General features: G+C 34.9%; 1 protein-coding gene across 1 annotated transcript in view; it reads right to left on the bottom strand.

Annotated features, from left to right (window-relative positions):
- Nucleotides 1-11479: 11479 nt before the first annotated feature.
- Nucleotides 11480-20647, bottom strand: part of neto2b (neuropilin (NRP) and tolloid (TLL)-like 2b) — a 20070-nt gene continuing 10902 nt past the window's right edge. Inside the window, exons 8-10 of the mRNA XM_056478565.1 lie at nucleotides 18734-18847; nucleotides 16247-16377; nucleotides 11480-11986 (exon numbers count right to left, since the gene is read on the bottom strand). Of these exons, the coding sequence (XP_056334540.1) occupies nucleotides 11486-11986; nucleotides 16247-16377; nucleotides 18734-18847 (746 nt within the window). The 3' untranslated portion in view covers nucleotides 11480-11485. The remainder of the gene's footprint in view (nucleotides 11987-16246; nucleotides 16378-18733; nucleotides 18848-20647) is intronic.

Below are 20647 nucleotides of genomic sequence, written 5' to 3'. Positions count from 1 at the left end.
AAAAAATTGCTCCTGTGCCATAAAGAGTTTCAGTACAATACAGTCAAATAAACAGAAGGCTTATGATGGTGTCACATGTCACCAATGATGTCACATGATGAGTCCCTGAAGATGCACACACACTCAGAAACCAAGGCTTATCTGAAAGCAGAAAAACTGTTAGTCAAATAGTTTAATATACACTGTAGTCTGAGGAAGGTTCAAGGGGATTCAAGTCAAGCTGTTGTGTTTATTGAAGTATTACAATGACTAAAATGAGACATGTCTGGAAAAATAATATCAAGTATAATACTGGGTCATTAATTAAGAGACATAATATAGGTGGATGAATCCATATGGACTTCTTTACAGTGCTTTATTGAGTTTCACAGTTTTTGCATCATTAAAAAAAGTTGCAAAAGTCTTAGTCTTTGTTATTTTTGTTGTTTTAGTGAGGGTATAATGTCATTATATATTACTTCTTAATCCCTTTCGGTGTTTCCTCTAGGATTTTTTCCAGCTGTGTCGGCAGGCTTTTTTTTACACAGATCTACCAACTACCTGTGGCGTTATTTCAATGAATGTTGTGAGCGCAGTATTACAAGATCACATTCGCATTTATGTAATAGCCTACTAGCATGCGAATCTCTTTGCTTGCGCGCCGATTTCCTCTGCTCGTGCACAAAACTTCTTGCTCGCCCCCTCAAATACACACTGCTCAAGCGCAGATCTTCTTGTGCGCCCTTAAATAAACGCTGCTGAAGTGCGATTTAGTGCGTTTATGTAAAAAATATGCCTCCAACATTTATTTGATTTGCAAGGAATATTTATGAATGTCTCCTATAGACCTACAGAGCGGTATTAAAGCGTCCTGAAGTAAAGTGAAACGGCTGTACGTCGTGTTTGCTGGCCTCACGCGTCACGCACCTGTCAGTCAGTCAGTCAGTCAGCACGTAACCTTAGGGTAAACAAATAACGCACAGCACTACTACTGTTACAGAAAAGTTCGCGCTGTTATAATCCACTGACCTTTTAGTACGCTTTGGTGCGATTATCACTCGCTATTAAAAAAAAAAAAAACACGACTGAATGTGTTGAATGAGAAGCTGTAATGTAGCCGTGGCTGGATCAAGTTTGGCGTGGCGCCCCGCCATGGATGAATGAATGTAGCGGAAACCAATCCTTTAGTAAAATACAACCAGAAAATACAGCTTCTAGTTGAATTTTTTTGGTCGAATTGTTGAAGACACATGAAAGAAAGAGTTAGAGAAATATGGAAGAATGAATTAAACATACTGGAGTCTCTGTCTTGATTTGATCTGCATTTCTGCCAGAGCTGTTGTCATTATTGCCTGAATTGCTGCTCCCAATGCTGGTGGTGCCTTAATACTTTTGCACAGTACTCTATATAGAGAGGTTTACAGTTCTGGCGAAAGTCAAATTGTTTATGCAACACTGCAATATTTTCCGATAAGAAATGCACAGCATATTCAAGCAAGTGTATTTATAATTCATGTATCAGCTTCATCTAAGCATGCAAGAAAAGAGCTTTTACCACTGTGCCTTGTAAAGCAGTGACTCGGCGGTTGTTTAGAAAAGAATAAATGTCCTGGTTAAAAGCTTCTGTTAATGATCACTTCTTATCAGAAACACAGCCGTTTTTATAGTCTGAAGTTAATAAATACATTCATTAAGGGTCCATGCTGAAAGGAATGAACATGAACATTTTTGAAGGAATCAAATGAGTAAAAGAAAAGAAAAAAGTAAATTTAATATTTGTATTTTAAAATACAAAAAACAGTGAATGTGTGTGTAATTTGCATTTATGCATTACATGAAAACAGACTAAAAAGTTGAAGTCAGAGTTATTAGCTCCCCTGAATTATTACCGCCCTGTATATTGTTTTTCTCAATTTCTGTTTAACTGAGATTTTTTTTCAACACATTTCTAAACATAATAGTTTTAATAACTCATTTCTAATTACTGATTTCTTTTATCTTTGCCATGATGACAGCACATAATATTTGACTAGATAATTTTCAAGATACTAGTATTCAGCTTAAAGTGACATTTAAAGGCTTAATTAGGTTAATTAGGCAAGCTAGGGTAATTAGGCAAATCGTTGTAAAATGATGGTTTATTCTGTAGACAATTGAATAAAAATATTGCTTAAGGGTGCTAATAATATTGACTTCAACTGACTTCAACAATATATCCAAAGATGAACTGTAAAATGCATAAATTAATTAACTGTATTTAAGATAACAAGTTGTTAAATATCTGATAATGAGCAGTTGTTTGGCTGTGTATTTACACAGAAATCATAGATTCATGGGTGTTTCTACTTTTCATTTGCACTTTGCACTGTAAAAATGAAGAAATGATAAAAAGTCATGATATTCAACAAATGTTTTTAAATTACTTTATTATATTTTTATCAGTAACGAGGGTTCAGCTACATTTTGAAGTTATGCAAAGTTTAACTTAATACTTTTAGTAAGTTAGAATGATACAAGTTGAGGTGACTAGAATACAGTTCTCAAGAGTGACTGGATGAATAAGTACACTGTAAACCCAAAAAAGTTAAGGTAACCCAAACCATTTAAGAAAACCAATTGCAACAAACAGTTTAAGTTCAAAAACTAATCCTAATGAGTACTGTGAACTTAATCCATTTGAGTAAACGAAGCAATTTGAGCACAGTAAAACCCGATAAATAAAGAGAACTCAAACCAACTGTGAAATTACTGTGAAAGTACTGTGAAACCCAATACGTAAAGGCAATTCAAACCGTTTGAGGAAACAGATTGGAATAAACCATTTAAGTTAAAAAACTAATCTATATGAGTTCTTCATTTAAGTTGAAGTAATGAGGTATCTAATTAACTCATTACCTTCAGCACTGAGTTCAAAACTCTTTTCAAATGAGTAGAATACATTTTCAGTCAATTTTAAGTTAACTACACGGTCACACTTTATTTTGATGGTCCGTTTGTTGAATTTAAGTTACATTGCATCTACATGCCAACTAATTCTCATTAGATTATAAGTAGACTGTCAGGTTGGGGTTAGGGTTAGTGTAAATTGACACGCACTTGCAAAGTTTCTTATAGTCAGTTAAATGTCTGCTGAAGGAGCATATCAACAGATATAAGGCAGACAGTCTACTAATACTCAAATGGACCATCAAAATAAAGTGTTGCCAACTACACTCATTTCATTTGATAAAGTTGACTGTTGGGTTTTACACTGTAAGAGTAAATAGTACGTTTGAATGACACAAGTCGAGGTGAAAAGTTAATTTGATCAAACTCTTTCATTTTTTTTTTTTTTTAAGATTAAGGCATGCAGCAAGATTTTTTTACAGCGTGGGACATTGATTTCTGCTACAACCTTCTATGTTAACAATATGTTGAATGAATGTTGAAAATTGAGTTTGAAATGTTATATTGTTGTGTAAATTATGGGTATTGTACAGCATTTAGATTTTTTATTGCTATTATATGTATAAACTCAAAAATGATGTTTACCGTTTGTTCACTTTTAAAATGAGCTGAAACAACACCATTCTTGATTTATTTGGGGGGGACAACTTAATTGTTTTATGTTCAATCCACTTAAATTTGTAAATAAAAACAAAAACTAGTAAGTTAACTTAACTCCTTCATGTTTACCCAACACAAATCGATTGTGTGGAACCCAGTGTTCTTTACAGTGAAACTTTATCACAAAATGGCACAAATGTGTGCAACATCACAGCATAAGAAAGAGGAGGGGAAACGGGCATGAAGTTTGGACAGGGCAGATAAAGTTTAATGTCTACAGTCATTATACTGCCATAAAAAAGTCCTCCAGACAAACCATATCTGCATGTTGACACCTGCCTTTGAGAAGAAAGAAAGAAAAACCCATAAAAAACACTGATGAAAAGCAAAACATAGGGGAATTTGCAAAGCCTAATCTAGACGTCATGTAGTTACATATTTACTATATAATTTTATTATTAATGAAAAGGGGGATACAACAACTAAAATAAATATCTAGGGGTTTATAAAGGGGTTTTTAGGTTATATATTTTACAATGATAACGATGTATGTAAATAAGTATGCACTGTCATGTGCATTTGTGAAAAAAGAAAGAAAAAGGGATCAAGATTATTCTCAACAAAAATAACAAGGGAATTTTTCAACAGTCTTAGTCATGTGGTTACATTTTTACTATATAATCTTTTTTATTATTAAAAAGGGAGATACAACAAATAAAATAAATATCTAAAATGAAACAATTATTTAAAATATATTTGTGGTGAAGTTTTGCATGTTTGCATACATTTTAATAACTAATAATTAAAAGAATATACATAAAATAAACAAGCAAAAGCAACAAAGTATCAGCACAAGTCCTGAATAAATATAGAAAATAATTGATTCAGTTTTTGATTTTTGTATTTCCCTTGTTAATTTTATGCAAATTATATAGTCATTTTCTTGTTTTTGATCATTTTTAATAAATATTTTAGTGCACTTGTTGTTAAACTACATTCAAATCCTTTGGCATCTATAGCTGAAATAGCAAACCTTTTAGCTTTATTTATTCCTTGATTCTATTCTAACATTTATTTTATTGCAAGCAATGAAATTTAAAGCTTTTACTTTCAGTTTTAGTTATACTGTAGTTATGTAAATGGTAATCAATGAAAGAAAAATACCGAATATAGTTTCTGTGTACGAACACGATGTTTATTTTAATGGCGCTCATATGACAGTTGTCAGGTAAACCCCGCAATAAACAAACCTTCAGAAATGATTGACTCGTTACACAACATTAAAAACAAAGGACACGCCAAACTCGAGTCAGAGATCAGTTTGAATGAAAAGAGGGAAGAAAGCAAAAAATAAATACAGTTATATAAAAACATACAGACATGACCCACACCTTCCCCCAGTTTCTTACTAAAATAGTTTGAGACACTTACTGTGACTCTGAGCTTTACTGATGTATACACTCACAGTACATACAAACTTCACCCTTTTTCAGCTACAGTAAATAATTTTTAAAATGATTTTTCAGATTTTTCTTTATACAGTATGTATGGGTCAAATTTATACAACAAAAATCTAAATATTGGATAAAGTCAGGTTCAAAAATATCATTATTATTATTATTATTTACATATTAATGTCAATGTTTTTTACAGAGGATTTTGGACTTTTTTTATCAATTAATAATTTGTGAATATCAAGTTTTAATAATATGAATATCAAGTTTTTTTGCTTTTTTTGGTAAAACGAAATGTATTTAATCAGGCATATTATGTACAGTTGAAGTCAGAATTATTCCCCCCAGAATTATTCGGCCCTTGTTTTTTTTTCCCACAATATCTGTTTAACAGAAATAATTTTTTTCAACACATTTCTAAACATAACAGTCTTAATAACTCATCTCTAATAACTGATTTATTTTATCTTTGCCATGATAAAAGTAAATAATGTTTTACTAGATATTTTTCAAGACACTTTTATACAGCTTAAACTGACATTAAAAGGCTTAACTAGGGTAATTAGGTTAACTAGGCAGATTAGGGTAATTAGGCAATTGTATAACGATAGTTTGTTCTGTAGACTATCGAAAAAAATATAGCTGAAAGGGGCTAATAATTTTCACCTTAAAATTGTTTTAAAAAAATTAAAAACTGCTTTTATTCTAGCCGAAATAAAACAAATAAGACTTTCTCCAGAAGAAAAAATATTATCAGACATACTGTGAAAAATTCCTTGCTCTGGTAAACATAATTTGGGAAATATTTAAAAAAGAAAAAGTTTAAGAAAAGTTCAAAGAGGGCTAATAATTCTGACTTCAACTGTATGAATATCTTTCAGAATATATAAAGAGTATAAAAACCTTTAGAATATATATATATATATATATATATATATATATATATATATATATATATATATATATATATATATATATATATATATATATATGTATAAATTAATAAAACTGAAGTTTGGTGCTTAGATTTACGGCTCATTGTAGGAAAAAAAAATGCTATGTACTATATATAGAAATATGTACTATAATTGACATCTACAGACAAAATTTAATAAAGCGCAACTCAAGAAACATTAAGTAAATTTCTTTAAATAAATAAAATAAACTGAATAATTTTTTATTTGATGCAGACACCGAAATTGGCAATCCAGGCTCATTCTGAAAATGTACTGTTACATACATTTCTGGAGAGCACCAAATACATCCCAGGAGCTACATTTTCTTGCAGTTTTGTTTTCATGAATCCACCAGAGGTCACTGTGTATGCTTTTTGAGATCTCAAATTAGCCATCTGTTCTTGCATAAATCCACTAGAGGCCACTGTCGACTGACTGACCGATCCTCTGACCCCTCCTTCTCCTTTCCTAAACCCAGTGCTTAATTTGGAGGAGGGGGGTGGTTTGGGTTGTCGTGGACAAAAGTGAAGGTGTCGCAAACGAAAGTGAAGAGGGTTGGGGAGTCGTGGAAGAAAGTAAAGAGAGGGGCGGGGTGGGGGGGTGTGTGAGAAGGGAGATAATGAGGTGCCGGCACAAATTAAGCCCTGCCTAAACCCAACCGATATGGTTTTAAATAGCACCTATTGACCCACCCACTTCCCTTAACCCAACCAACTATTTTCAAAAGCAATCCAGAAAAAGAAAAGCCCTCGCGGCAGCCTGATTTTTACCACGTTTTCAGATTTTACCACATTCTCACCGTTATTTACTTGTTTTTTTTTGTTTTTTGGCTTCTGTTTTTGTCTTACCTGCTTTCTGGAACTTTTGCCGGACTCAAACCCCGTCATTGTGGTCAACTCCTCTCTGCATCTCAAGTTGACCAACAGCTGTGACAAGCCACTGGACAAACTGGTAACAGCTGGAAAGCCGTCTATATAAAGGTAATCGGTCAGCTGGTAAGTGCGAAAAGGAACGACATCATGCCACCCCATCGCGTTCGTTTTAAAGACGAAATGCAGCCATACGTATCTTGCTACATAATTCGCGATCTCCAGAAATGTATATAGGCTTGCGTTTTCAGAATGAGCCTTTGTTGAAAATTGGGAGGCGGGGTCCTCATCTGTGACCAATTCACCATATTTACCACCACAGGTAACGTTTTAATACGTTTTAAAATGTATTTAAGATTATTGCTGCTTTTACAGTATTTTACTGTATTTACGTAGATAAATGACATAAAATAAATATCATTTTATAGTCAGTAAGATGTGGCTGGAAGGGCATCCGCCACATAAAACATATGCCAATGTAATTGGCGGTTCATTCCGCTGTGGCCACCACTAATAAATCAGGAACTAAGCTGAAGGATAGTGAGTACGTGAGCGGTCAGTAAGTCCTATTGTAATATTTGCCAACGGCACCAATTCTCCCTACACTGGCAGGTGTGGTAAACATTTTATTGTGGTCCCGACCTACTTGGAGTTTTTTTAATGTAATATTGAGGAATGAGAATGACACCAATAAAAACTAGCACACTTGGCTTGAAATCAATAACAGGAAGGATGAAAGAGGTCAAACATAACACTGAAAAAAAATTAAACAAAGTGAAATAGTAAAACAAGGTGTGCTAACAACAGCTATAGTAATTTCACATATTCAATTTTCATGTTCATTTATGTGACTCTGGACCACAAAACCAGTCAAGAAATCAAATTTTAGGAAATTGAGATTTATACAGTACATCACATGTAATCTGAATAAATAAGATTTCCATTGATGTATAATGCGTTAGGATTGGACAATATTTGGTCAATTTTCAATCATTTAAATATCTAAAACTTTAGGGTTAAAAATATAAATACACTAGGAAAATATAAATACAATAGGAAAAACACCCTTTATAGGTGCTGTATGTAATTTCTGACTTGTGTAATGCATAAAAATACCATTATATGTTAGCAGATACTTAAGAAACATGCTAATGGCCCCTTTCCACTGAGAGGTAAAGTACGGTATGGTACAGGTCGGTACGGGTCACCTTCATCAGGCTTGCGTTTCCACTGCCAAAAGCGTACCCTTTTGGTGGGCGTGGTGTACGACAGAATGTTTCAAACGTCATTTTTAATTTTCAAAGTTAAGCCGTATGGGTCGTTCATTTATATGAGAAGCACTTCTCACAAAACAGAGGCTTTATACACATAAATACTTGTGTATAAATGTTCATTACTAACCTTTCTATGAACATGATTTGATTATAACTGCAGATCAATGATAGTGCGAAATACTGTAACTCTACTGTAACGTCTGTGATTATATCAAATAAATAAATGCAACATATATGAACACATATAGCCCCTTGGATTCTCCGATATGTTACCAATTACAGAAAAACTACACACAGCAGACATTTAGTCTTAATTTGGGTACAAAAACAACACACAACATAGCCCACAGGTCAGTGCAAACCTCTCATCTGTGTCTTTAATCTTCACCAGCACATGTAACCTCTGTTAGAAAGTAATTCAGTTATTCCCAGTTAATAACAGTCCAAAAGGTGATGATAATAATAAAACATGGCAGTTTGTACATCTTTTAGGTTGCAGATAGAAGCATTTGCTGCTCTGGTTTTTCCGGCTTCTTCTTTGTTTTTTCGCGCTTCACTGTCGCGTTTGTCCCTTTCTGAAAGGATCGGATATCAGAAGCATTTCAAAGATCACGCACACCTTATTAATATGAGCTTAAGAAGTTCATTATTTCAAATATAGATGTGCGGTGAGCTCTCAGGAGAAAGTGAAACCGCTCGCACTTTCAGACAAATAACAAAACAGACAGAAGTAACAATTTAAAATAACAATAAGACACAGCAGATTTTGTTCTTTTTGGTTTTGTGGCTGTTCATCAAGATAACGACGACAAGGTTTGTTTGAGCTCGGGTCGACCATGGCTCGGTATTATATGTATATATTATTACGGTGTAATGTCTAGGCTGTTTTTAAAAATGGTTAAAAAACGCTTCCTTTGTTTTCATTCTCCTCCTGTGAGTGACGTATCTCTGTAAATCAATAGCAATCAGCTGCACATCTAACTCCACCTTTTAGTACCCTTTTTTCGCGCTAGGTACCCTTTGCAAAGGGTGACCAAAAAGTGGTACAGTATGGTTCGCTTTTAGGTACTATTTGACAGTGGAAACTGCCATAAAAGCGTACCGAACCGTACCATACCGTACCGTAAACATAGATGCTGGTTTATCTGAAGTCAGTTAATCTCCTTTGAAAATGTGTGTTCTGTGTTGGAAGTAATGTCTGTCTTTTTTTTGGCCTCTATAACCAGCCCACTGCCAGTTTACCCAAGTATATTCCAGCAACCCGGGTTGCCTTGGTGGAAAACAGTGTATTTCATTTGAGTCATGAAGGCTGTCTCAATATATGCAAGTGTGGCCAAAAATGGCACCTCTGGAGAACAGTAGCAGTCTCCAAAATGATATCCAAATTCAGAGTTATAAAAATAGAGATGAAGAAGAAATTTGTGCCTTTCTATTGCTCAAGGTCACTTATTGAGGTGGTTCTTATTTAGCAGAAAATAAAAATATTACAAGTGTCAACATGGACCCTTTTCACAAGACTGTCATGACATGTTTAACGGTCATCAGCAAACCCAAATCCTTTAAAGTTTTTAATATTTACATATTTTAAAAAACATTTGAACATTTATATGCATTTATGTATGCATTATATCATCTTTGCATCAAATTGCAAAAAAACGAATTACCACTCATGTGAGGTGTTTCTAATGCAGCGTTGTTCTCTCCTTTAGCTGCCTTTATTAGTCTCACACAATTTTTTTCCTTTTTCTGAAAGTCTTGATAACACCATCGTGGAGTTTTTCTTTTATTATTTCAGCAAATAAGGTTGTAAAAACATATTTGTTGTACTCTCCCATTCACTGCACTCTAAGTTTTCCCAGCTATGACGCCTTTACTGAGAAATGTGAAAAGGGTCTATTAGGTGAGCAGACTTCAGTCTCTCGCTCCTGTTTTATCTATAAATCTGGCAACCTGCATGTGAGTGGAGTTGTCGTCAGAGGGGCCAGGTGAAAAAACACTCTCCGTTATTTTGAATTTGGACTGCAATTCTACAAACTTCACCTTTATATTTGTCCAAATTTACGGTAGGATTGATATATTTACATTAGGAAATTTCAATGTCTTCACAGAACATAAACTTTGCTTAAAAGGGACCTATTATGCAAAAATCTCTTTTAAACAGTCAATTGGTACCAGCTTCTATTGGCAAAAATGTATTAATTGTATTATTTATAATAACACTTGATAAAACAGTGAGCAGAATCACTTTGATTGACATTCTCCATTTGTACGTGTCCGAACCAGTTGAAAAGAACCAAGACGCAGTCATGTGACAAATCCACATCACTCATTGGCCAGATGTTATTGAACGTATTTCCTAAACTGCTTTTTAATTGGTCAGAATTAATGTGTGGGGAAATGCTAATAGAACTCCCGCAAGTAAACAAACCGGCAAACACATAATGTTGCTTTTGACTATGGACGGACGACTGCGCTGGCTGATTGTCTCCCTGCTCTATAGTTTGTATACATCACTTTAGACAAACTCAACATTTCGAGAAGGACGCGCGGCTGTGGCTGGAAAACAATGTTTTAATGCATTGCAAATGGCGAAGGCGCATCGCAACTCACTTCAGGAGGGGACATGAATTAATATAGCTAATCTTACCGAAATATTATGATCATCAGGTAATGTTTTTCCCTCTCTCTCTTTCTGCTTAAAATTGTTGATGTCAACAAATATTTTTCCTCCACACCCCATAAGATGGGACACCGCATCGGACTACAGCAGCTGGATTAGTCCAAAAGGGCGCAGTACTTTTTGCGGTTGGGTCTGTTTTAGTTCGAACATGTTCTCACCACAAATGAACTGCTCCAGGATTCGTTCCCACCTCTTCAAGGAGGTCTCGGTACGCATTTTTTGTCCTCTTTTGTTGCACACTTGAGTGCGATTGTTACATTCACACCTGGCCAAACGAACTGCACCAAGAGGGAAAACGAACTCTAGTGCGATTCAACCGAACTATATAAGGCAGGTGTAAAAACACCCTTAGTCTGGTTTCTGAATCTGCCACTATGCTGACACATCTGTAGCTCCACCCTCTTTTGAAAGAGCGCAATCTCATTTGAATTTAAAGCGACAGTCACTAAAATGGCACAATTAGGATCAAAGCCTAAAAGGGGCAGTTTCAAACAGTTATAAAACATTATTTGTGTAATATTTTGACCTACAATTTCCCATTCACACTCTAGGAACATCATAGACTCCTTGTAAAAAGGGGCATAATAGGTCCCCTTTAACATCCTAATTATTTTGGGCATTAACCAAATCAATCATTTTGACCCATACAATGTATTTTTGCATTCTGGTTTTGTGGTCCATGGTCACAACAACAAAAAAAGAAACAATCAGCTGGCCTTCCCTCCTCTCAGAAGTCCATAGAGAGGGACCGCTGCTGCACAGGGTTTGTATGGTTACGTACCGTCACAACACTGCGTCCTCGGCCAAAAACTTCATTGTACCCGATCTCCTCCATCACCTGTCCCTCCAGGCTCAGCTCATCCTCCTCCAGTGCCTCTCTCAGACTCTGTGCGCTGTAAGCGTGTGTGTGCGGGTGGTGTGAGCGAGAGCTGCTCCGCCGGCCGTGGAAGCTGCCCCAGCTGCGAGCCCCGACCGCCGTGCTCAGCTCCTCAGATAGAGGATTCGTTCTGGTCATCAGGATGGTGGTGCTGTTGTGAGCGCCGCAATGATGCTCGCGGATGCAGCGGGACATGCTGGCAGAGCGGTGGAGTTTCTGCAGGCCCTCCAGCTCCTCCTCCAACAGCTCCTCTGGCATATTGGCATCCTGCATGGAGAACATCTCGTACTCAGGAGGATCCAGAACCTCCTGCATCTCCGCTGCACTGAACAAACCTTTACGACACAAGATCTGCAGGAGAACCGCACACACAAGATTATATTTTTTACACATAAAACCAACCCAGACTGATTCTGAAAACGTACCTCTATATACATTTTTGGAAAGCACCAAATATGTCCCAGGTGGTACGTTTTTTAAAAGTTTTTTGTTGTTTGTCTAGTCGCGAATCCACTATAGGTCACTGTGTATGCTTTTTGACATCTCAAATTTCTCTCACGCGTGCCATTCGCGCCTGCTGTTCTCACATAAATCCACCAGAGGCCGCTGTCAACTGAGTTACTGAATGAGTGACTGACTGATCAACTGATCCACCCTACTCCTTCCTTAAACCCAACCAATAGTGTTTTCAAAAGCACCGATTGACCAGCGCCCACCCACTTCCCTAAACCAAACCCATAGTTTTAAAAAGCAATGCAGAAAAAGAAAAGCCCTCACCTGATTTTTTCGTTTTCAGATTTTACCACATTCTCACCTTGTTATTTACAACAGTTTTTCGCCAGACTCGAACCCCGTAGTCGTAGTTAACTGGTTAAAAATATATAGGGGGCTAATAATTAGGTTTGTCAAAATGAATTGTTTCTTCTGTGCACCGTGATGCAGACGTGGACAATTCTGTATCAGTTCAGTAATAATCATAGCCGGTTACTATGTACTGACGTCATTTATCTCATATGCGCTACGTAGCTTACTATGGTGAGGGAAGCGAGCGCGAGTATTTACAACTGTGCGCAATTTCACTGCATATGTGTTTGCTGGACAGTCTTTCACTGACACTCACAGCAGAAGCCCCTATTTCACTGTGATTGAGAAAATGAAAGTAAACACCATTTCTCTCTCTCTCCCTCTCTCTCACTGTGGAGAGACCTGCTGGCATGACTTTTCCTCTCCTCTTGGCTGTTACAGCGATACTCCTGGATACAGACACAAACTCGTGTCTGCAGAGTGAAACAGGCTTGAGTTTTCTACACCGCGTCGATCATGGATCAGCTGTGATCGCTGCTGCTGTTTATCAGTGTCACTCATCAGTGAAGAGCACCAGAGCGTTAGAGCCAATCGCAGCCTTTTCTGTTGAGCGAGTGACCAATCATAGGGCTGAAAGAACTCACTTGGGGCGGGATATTTATATTTGTTTATTTGCTATAAATACTCATGTTGTTCTGTGCATGTATTTGAGTTTTTAAAGGTACAGTGCATATTTGGCCGATATAAGATTCTGACGGTATGATAACTTTGGATAAAAATATCACAGTTTCACAGTATCATGTTATTGCGATTACTGCTCTAAAATATATTCTTTTTAAAGGTCCTCATTTAAAAACAATATTTTCTATTTTTTGAAAGATTTAAAATATTATGGAGCAGTGAACATGTCAGGCTAAATAATTCAAATAAATCATTGACTTCTGCTGTCTTCATTAGTTTCAAAAACACAGATTTCTTTACAATTTAAAACAGCATCTTTGGATATTTTTTCTGCTGGAGATACTGCTGTCCTAAAAAACTTAAAGAAAATGTAAATAAGTAAATCTTACACATATCTTAGCAACGGGATTACAAAAAATTTTCGTCCCATGCCTAGTGCCTGACTGTTTGTATTAAAGGACAAAATTGTATTACAAATAGTATATAAATATAAGTATATTTATACATTTTAATACAAGAATTGCTGTGCTGTGAAGAAAATATAAAACTGTGTATGGAAAGAATCGTCAATGCACCGTGATGGCGATGCACCGTGATTTCAAATTGAATCGAATCGATGGCATAATAATCGTAACCGAACCGAACCGTGAGACCAGTGTAGGTTCACAACTCTACTAATAATTTTAACCTTAAACTGGTTTAAAAGAAATAAAAACTGCTTTTATTTCAGTCAAAATAAAAAAAATGTGTTTAACAAACAGAAGAATATTATAGGAAATTAAAATATTATAGTGAAAATTTCCTTGCTCCATTTAATATCAGAAATATTTGAAAAAGAATAAATATTGCACAGGAGGGCTAAAAATTTTGGCCTCATCTATATATATATATATATATATATATATATATATATATATATATATATATATATATATATAAATGAATATATATATATTCAATTAGAAAGAAAAAACTGAGAGACATAAAAAAAGTAGTTGCTCATTTACATTCAAAGAAACACATGAAAATTAAGTTTTCCACTTAAAAAGTGGCATTTAGGGCACAGTATAATAAATGATCTGGGGTATTTTGAGCTGAAATGTCACCGCATACTCTGGTGATTTCAGACTCATATTACAAAAGAACCCATTTAAAGTCAGTGTAAAACTGAATGCACAGCCCATTATACTATTGTGTGTTTACGCATTTCTGAGTGAAACAAGATATTCAGTGAGAAAAAAATATAGTTAAATGATTTAGAATTTTCAAAGAATTTGTGATGCCATATGAAAAGTCACAATGGCTCAGTGGTTACCACTGCAAGAAGGTTGCTGGTTCGAGTCCGGACTGAGCCAGTTGGCATTTCTGTGTGAGTTTGCATGTTTTCCCTGTATCCTCTGGGTGCTTTCTGGGTGATTTCCCCCACAGTCCAAAGACATGCGCTATAAGTGAATTGGATGATCTAAACTGAACCTAGTGTAAGCATGTGAATGAGTGTGTATGAGTGTTTCCCAGTACTGGGTTGCAGCTGGAAGGCCATCCGCTTTATAAAACATCAGTCAAAATCAAATCAACAATAAAATAAGGGAAAAATGTCCACATATACTACATTTTAAGGGAGGGCCGAAACTTCACAGCTATAAAGAAAAGGTGTGCACTAGATTTATTACACAAGACAATATGAGAAGAATTGTAAAAATAAATCTGACACAATAATCATTTTACTTCCATTTTCCTTTTTTAAAAATCAAAATCGCAGCAACCATTTCTCAGAGTAATGTCAAATTTTGGTCACACTTCACAATAAGTTTTCTTTAGTTACTGTATTTACTAACATGATCCAATACTTATAGAGCATTTATTAATTATAGTTTAACATTTACTAATGCATTTACATGAACTAATGATGAATAATTGAATTTTCATTAACTAACGATAACTAACATGTACAACTGCATCTTGTTTATATACACTATGAACATCAGCTACGCTAATTATTCTCTTTATTCTCCATTTCCACCTGGGGATACTCTTCCCGAGGCCCTCAGACTATGCAGAGTCACTGATTTGATCCAAGACCAACGACAAGATGATCCCAAGGTTTTCATATCCTGGACCAGGCCGTATCCTGAGCAGCTACTGTGGTGGTCATGGAGGAGTGGAGAACATGAGACTGATTCCTGTGATGCTCCAGAGACAGACGAGTCTTCGCTGAGGCCAGCTTCCAGCCTCCGCCACTGAGGCTGCAGCTCTGCACAAGACGTTTGGCCAGCGGAGAAATTAAAATGATCGTGCCCAACTGAGCCTGATTTCTCTCAAGGTTTTTTTTCTTCACTTTCGCTAATTAGTGAAGTTTTTTTTCCCTCTCCGCTGTCGCCACTAGCTTGCATGGTTCGGGATCTATAGAGCTGCGCATCGTTGGATTTGCTCTTCAGTGTTTGGACTCTCAGTGAACTGAGACTGAACTGAGCTAAACTGAACTGAACTTAAACACTACAAACTGAACTACACTGTTCCTATTTACTGTGACCTTTTATGTGAAGCTGCTTTGACACAATCTACATTGTATAAGCGCTATACAAATAAAGGTGAATTTAATTGAAATACTGTGTTAAATGTAGTTCATTTTTTGTTCATGTTAGTAAATGCATTAACTACTGTAATACAACCTTATTGTAAAGTGCTACCAAATATTTATTATGATTTTTGAAAAAAGGGCACTTGTAAATTATAATTACACCAGGAATACTGTATTGTGTTTGTATTTTAAAAAGCAAGTAATCAGTTTAAACACACTATTATCCCAAAGTGAAATCCTTTAAAACTGCAAAAAATAAATTAATTAATAAATAAATAAATTTGCCCTTGCCATTGGTCAGACAAACAGACCCACAGTCGCACCATTGGCTGAGTAAATATGTCTGTGTCAGAAAGCTCAAATAAACAAATACACCAGTGTTGTTTTGAAAGCGCCACAGTGTTTAGTTTGTTCAGGAAAATCTACTTGCAATGGCTTACATATTTAAAAAGCTAAAAATATAAAGAAAAGTTGTTAATGTTAAAGAAAATCTATAATGTTTACGTGCATTTCTGGCCCATAAGAGGCTGCTTTTTATTAGTCAATACCTTTTTTCTGGGCTGCTTCATCTGTATAAATATAGATATGATGAGAAGAAGGCAGACCACACCAGTGGACACCCCAATCACTGTGCCATGAGTTTTACTCATCTGATGGAAAAAAGTTTTAGGCTTCTTTTCTGATAGAGATGGGGACAACAAACACAAGAGAAAGCAGAAGACGAGTGAGAACAACCCAAATGGGCACAATGATAATTAAACTTAATTATGAATCTTTATTACTACTTCACATAACCAGGGTTAACATGGCATTATCTGGACTCCATAATAACCTTTTAACCCATGATGTCCAGCCCTTGAATGTGAAGACATTGAGAGGTGTAACGGATCTGTATGGATCACAACCCACGGTTCGGAACACACGTGACCTGGGGATTACTAAATTTTTTTTACTTGTAGATTAATCCTAAATGTGTAACGATCGCAGAGAGATCACCTCTTGTGTCATTCAAATCACATGTATGAAAGCATTTAGGCTTTCCTGTATAATATAATGATGACGGAAGAAGTTGTAGTAGGTTATTACGGATGTGGTGGGTTTCTTAGGTTATTAAAGGTGTTTTCTGTCACTACTTGTTTAGCCTGCACTTATGCATTCAGTATAAGCTGCACGATTAATCATTAAAAGATCGGGATCTCAACACCCACTCAACATAAATTATAAATGATGGTGATTTACATATGTTTATTAATCCTTCGCTGCATTCAAATGCAAAAATCAAGAAAGAGATTCAGTCTTTAGAGTTAGTTATGAAGTTACAAATAGTCAAATAACACAGAAGTACTGGGATAATAGTTTATAGTTTAGATAAAACCACTGATGTTCATGGTAAAGATTTAAAATCACTGTCGTACGCGTATGAAACTTGACGCTCAAAAATGAAAGTTGTGGGCAGCAATTACATTATTTAACCAAAAAGTGGCGACAACCAGCCATCAAAAATATGCCACTGAATAATTCTTCAAAGATAAGTTTAATAAATAACTGAATCATTTATTGAAAATGAGACTAAAGATAAATACAAATGTGTACAAGTGTACAAATTATAATGGTATATTTATACATTTAGCCAACAATAGTAACAGTGAATCTTTCACAGAACTGAATATTTGACAATGTATTTTTATTTAGTTGATTATTTCCTCTTTTTATATTTAATAAAATTAAAAGTTTTGTTTGTTAAAACCAAAAGTGTCTTGCAGTACTGTTTTTGTAATAAATGGAAAGCAAATTACATTTGTCTCCTCCCCTTTTTGGCTGATCCGAAACATGGTCCGATCAGTGACAAAAATAACATAAAGTGATCCAAACATTGTTACACCACACTGTGTAGTGCTCAGCATAATTGAGTACACCCCATTTTGAAAATGAGTGTTTTTATCCATTTCTCAGTGAATATAGGCTCTGTATTTTGCTGCATTTAAACAAAACAGATTTATTAAACAGATATATTTATTAAAATTATATTTTAATCACCAAACATAATTAGAATTAAAAGATTCTACAATTAAATTCAAGCAAAATATTGCAATAAAAAACCTAAAAAAAAATAAAAAAATTGTAAAATATTTTTGTTCTCTTGATTTTTCCTTTTTAAATTTGTATTTAATATTTTTCTAAAACATATAAATTTGGGTGAACTAGTTTTTGTACCGTTATCGTAAATTATTTTGTTAGATAAGCTCCAGATTTGGCTAACTGACTAATCTAATGTATGTGTACAAATATAATATTGTATAGCTTCCTACTTACATATTAATTTAAAAGATAGATTTGTGAGGGGTTTACTCATATATGCTAAGCACACACACACACACACACACACACACACACACACACACACACACACACACACAAATAAATATATATATATATATATATATATATATATATATATATATATATATATATATATATATATATATATATATATATATATATGTGTGTGTGTGTGTGTTTGTGTGTGTGTGTGTGTGTGTGTGTGTGTGTGTGTGTGTGTGTGAACATCAGATAACAAAGGGTTTGTTCACCCAAAAATCAAAATGTACTCACTATTTACTCACAGTGATACCTTTATTTTCTTTAGTTTCTTTCTTCTGTTGAACACAAAAGAAGATATTTTGAAGAATGCTGAAAATCGGTAACCACTGACTTCCATAGTAGGAAAACAAATACTACTGAAGTCAATGGTTACAGGTTTCTTCAAAATATCTTCTTTGTGTTCAACAGAAGAAAGAAACTCAAACAGGTTTGAAACAAAATGATGGTAAATGATGACAGATTTTTTATTTATTTTTGGAAGAACTATCACTTTAAGGTCAAACCCACGAGTCAGAGATTTTTAGAATATCATGGATAGATTTATAAGCAGCAGTTTTTCTCTGTACCTCAAAAAAAAACTTTGTCTCATGGGTTTAACTTTAAAGTGATAGTTCCCCCCCCAAAAAATGGCTTGAAAACTGGCTTTTTTTTACCTCTGCAGTTGTTTTCATCCCAGGGAAACACACAGTTCTGTACCCCATTACAGACCAGGCTGTTGTTGATGCACATGTTGCTGTGACAGAAATATGCGTTGGGAGAGCACGGAGCTGAAAAACACGTTTGAGATTTGAATGAAATAAAAAGCCAAACAGACATGCAGTGCACTTAAGTGTCCACATGATGGACCTCTTACACTTTATATTTACAATCTGGTACCACTGGTCAGTGTTACCGTGACATGCTAAAGCAAAACTACTAAAGCATAAAATTCTGATACAGTCACCTTAAAGCCAAAATTTGGCAATTACTTATTATTTTGATGGAATATTGCAAAATTTTCCAGTACTAGGTTGCAGCTTGAAGGGCATCCGCTGTGTAAAACATATGCCGGAATAGTTGGTGGTTCTTTCTGCTGTGGCGATCTCTGATAAATAAGAGACTAAGCTAAAGGGGAAAAAAATGAATAAATGAATGAATATTGCAATATTCGTTATAACTTATTTATCAGTGCAAATTATTATTTACTTTTCTGTAAATCATGTGTGCTTTTAAACTTTATTAAAAATAATTTCCCCTCATCTTCAACACAAATCTCTCTTTTCTTCTCTAAAGATGCTTTTACTTGATGAGGTGTGATTTAACATGTCAATTAAATAACCTCTACTATACAATTGGATATGCATCAGAATAAAGTAGAAAAACGTTTGCAACTTACTGTTTTTTTTTTTTTTTTTTTTCAATTTTAAAGATGCTTTTTTGTTACATCGATCTTTCTTTCATTGGTATAAGATATTCCTACAAAAAGGATTAAAAACAGACTGGGTCGAAAATTATTTTGGGTCAAATATGTATATAATATAGGCGACACAGTGGGTGCTCCGGTTTCCCCCACAGTCCAAAGACGTGCTGTAGGTAAATTGGGTAAGCTAAATTGTCCATAGTGTATGTGTGAACTGTATGTCCTGGTCCTCCAGATTGGGGGTTGAGCATTTGGCTAACAACTCACCTCATATAAAACTAGATGTTACAAAACACCAATATGGTGTGGCTAAATATCAACATCGATATAAATGGCCCTGGTAATACTGTAAGTAATTATATAATATATTAATAATATAAAACACGTGTTGGTTGTTCATTCCGCTGTGACAGATAAATCAGAGATTAAGCCAAAGGAAAATTTATGAATAATATAACAATTCATTCATTCATTTATTTATTTATTTATTTATTTATTTAATCATAATTAAAAGAAGAAAGTACAATAAATACTTTTTTTTTAATTTAGAGCCCCATTAAATAGATTTGATTTATTTAATTTATATAATTTATTTAATATAAATTTATCGTCCAAATAGGGTCTAATAAATTACAAAAATCATCAATAACAAAAACGGCACAAAACATCTGAATAAATGAAAACATATAACATATTATGGTTGTATTATTAATAATATTATATTATATTAATATTAGGTTACACGGTGACTCAGTGGTTAGCAGTTGCCTCATAGCAAGAAGGTTGCTAGTTTGAGTCCCAGCTGGGCTAGTTGGTGTTTCTGTATGGAGTTTGCATGTTCTCTGCGTGTTGGTGTGGGTTTCCTTCACAGTCCAAACACATGCGCTACAGGTGAATTGAATAAAATAAATTGGCCGTAGTGTATGAGTGTGAGTGTGAACGTGTATGGGTGTTTCCCAGTACTGGGTTGCAGCTGGAAGGGCATCCGCTGTGTAAAACATATGCTGGATAAGTTGGTGGTTCATTCCGCTGTGGTGACTCCTGATGTTGGGATAAAGGAACTCAGCCAAATAATAATTTAAAAGGAGTATCGAATTTTAGTATTCAAAATCAACATATTTGTGTCAGAAATTCTCCTAGTTAAACCTCCAAGATAAACTTTTCTGTT

Source organism: Danio aesculapii, chromosome 18 (assembly GCF_903798145.1).
Source record: "Danio aesculapii chromosome 18, fDanAes4.1, whole genome shotgun sequence".
NCBI classification, from domain to species: Eukaryota; Metazoa; Chordata; class Actinopteri; order Cypriniformes; family Danionidae; genus Danio; species Danio aesculapii.
The sequence above is the reverse complement of the archived record's forward strand: the minus strand, read 5'-3'. Positions and strand labels throughout refer to the sequence as shown.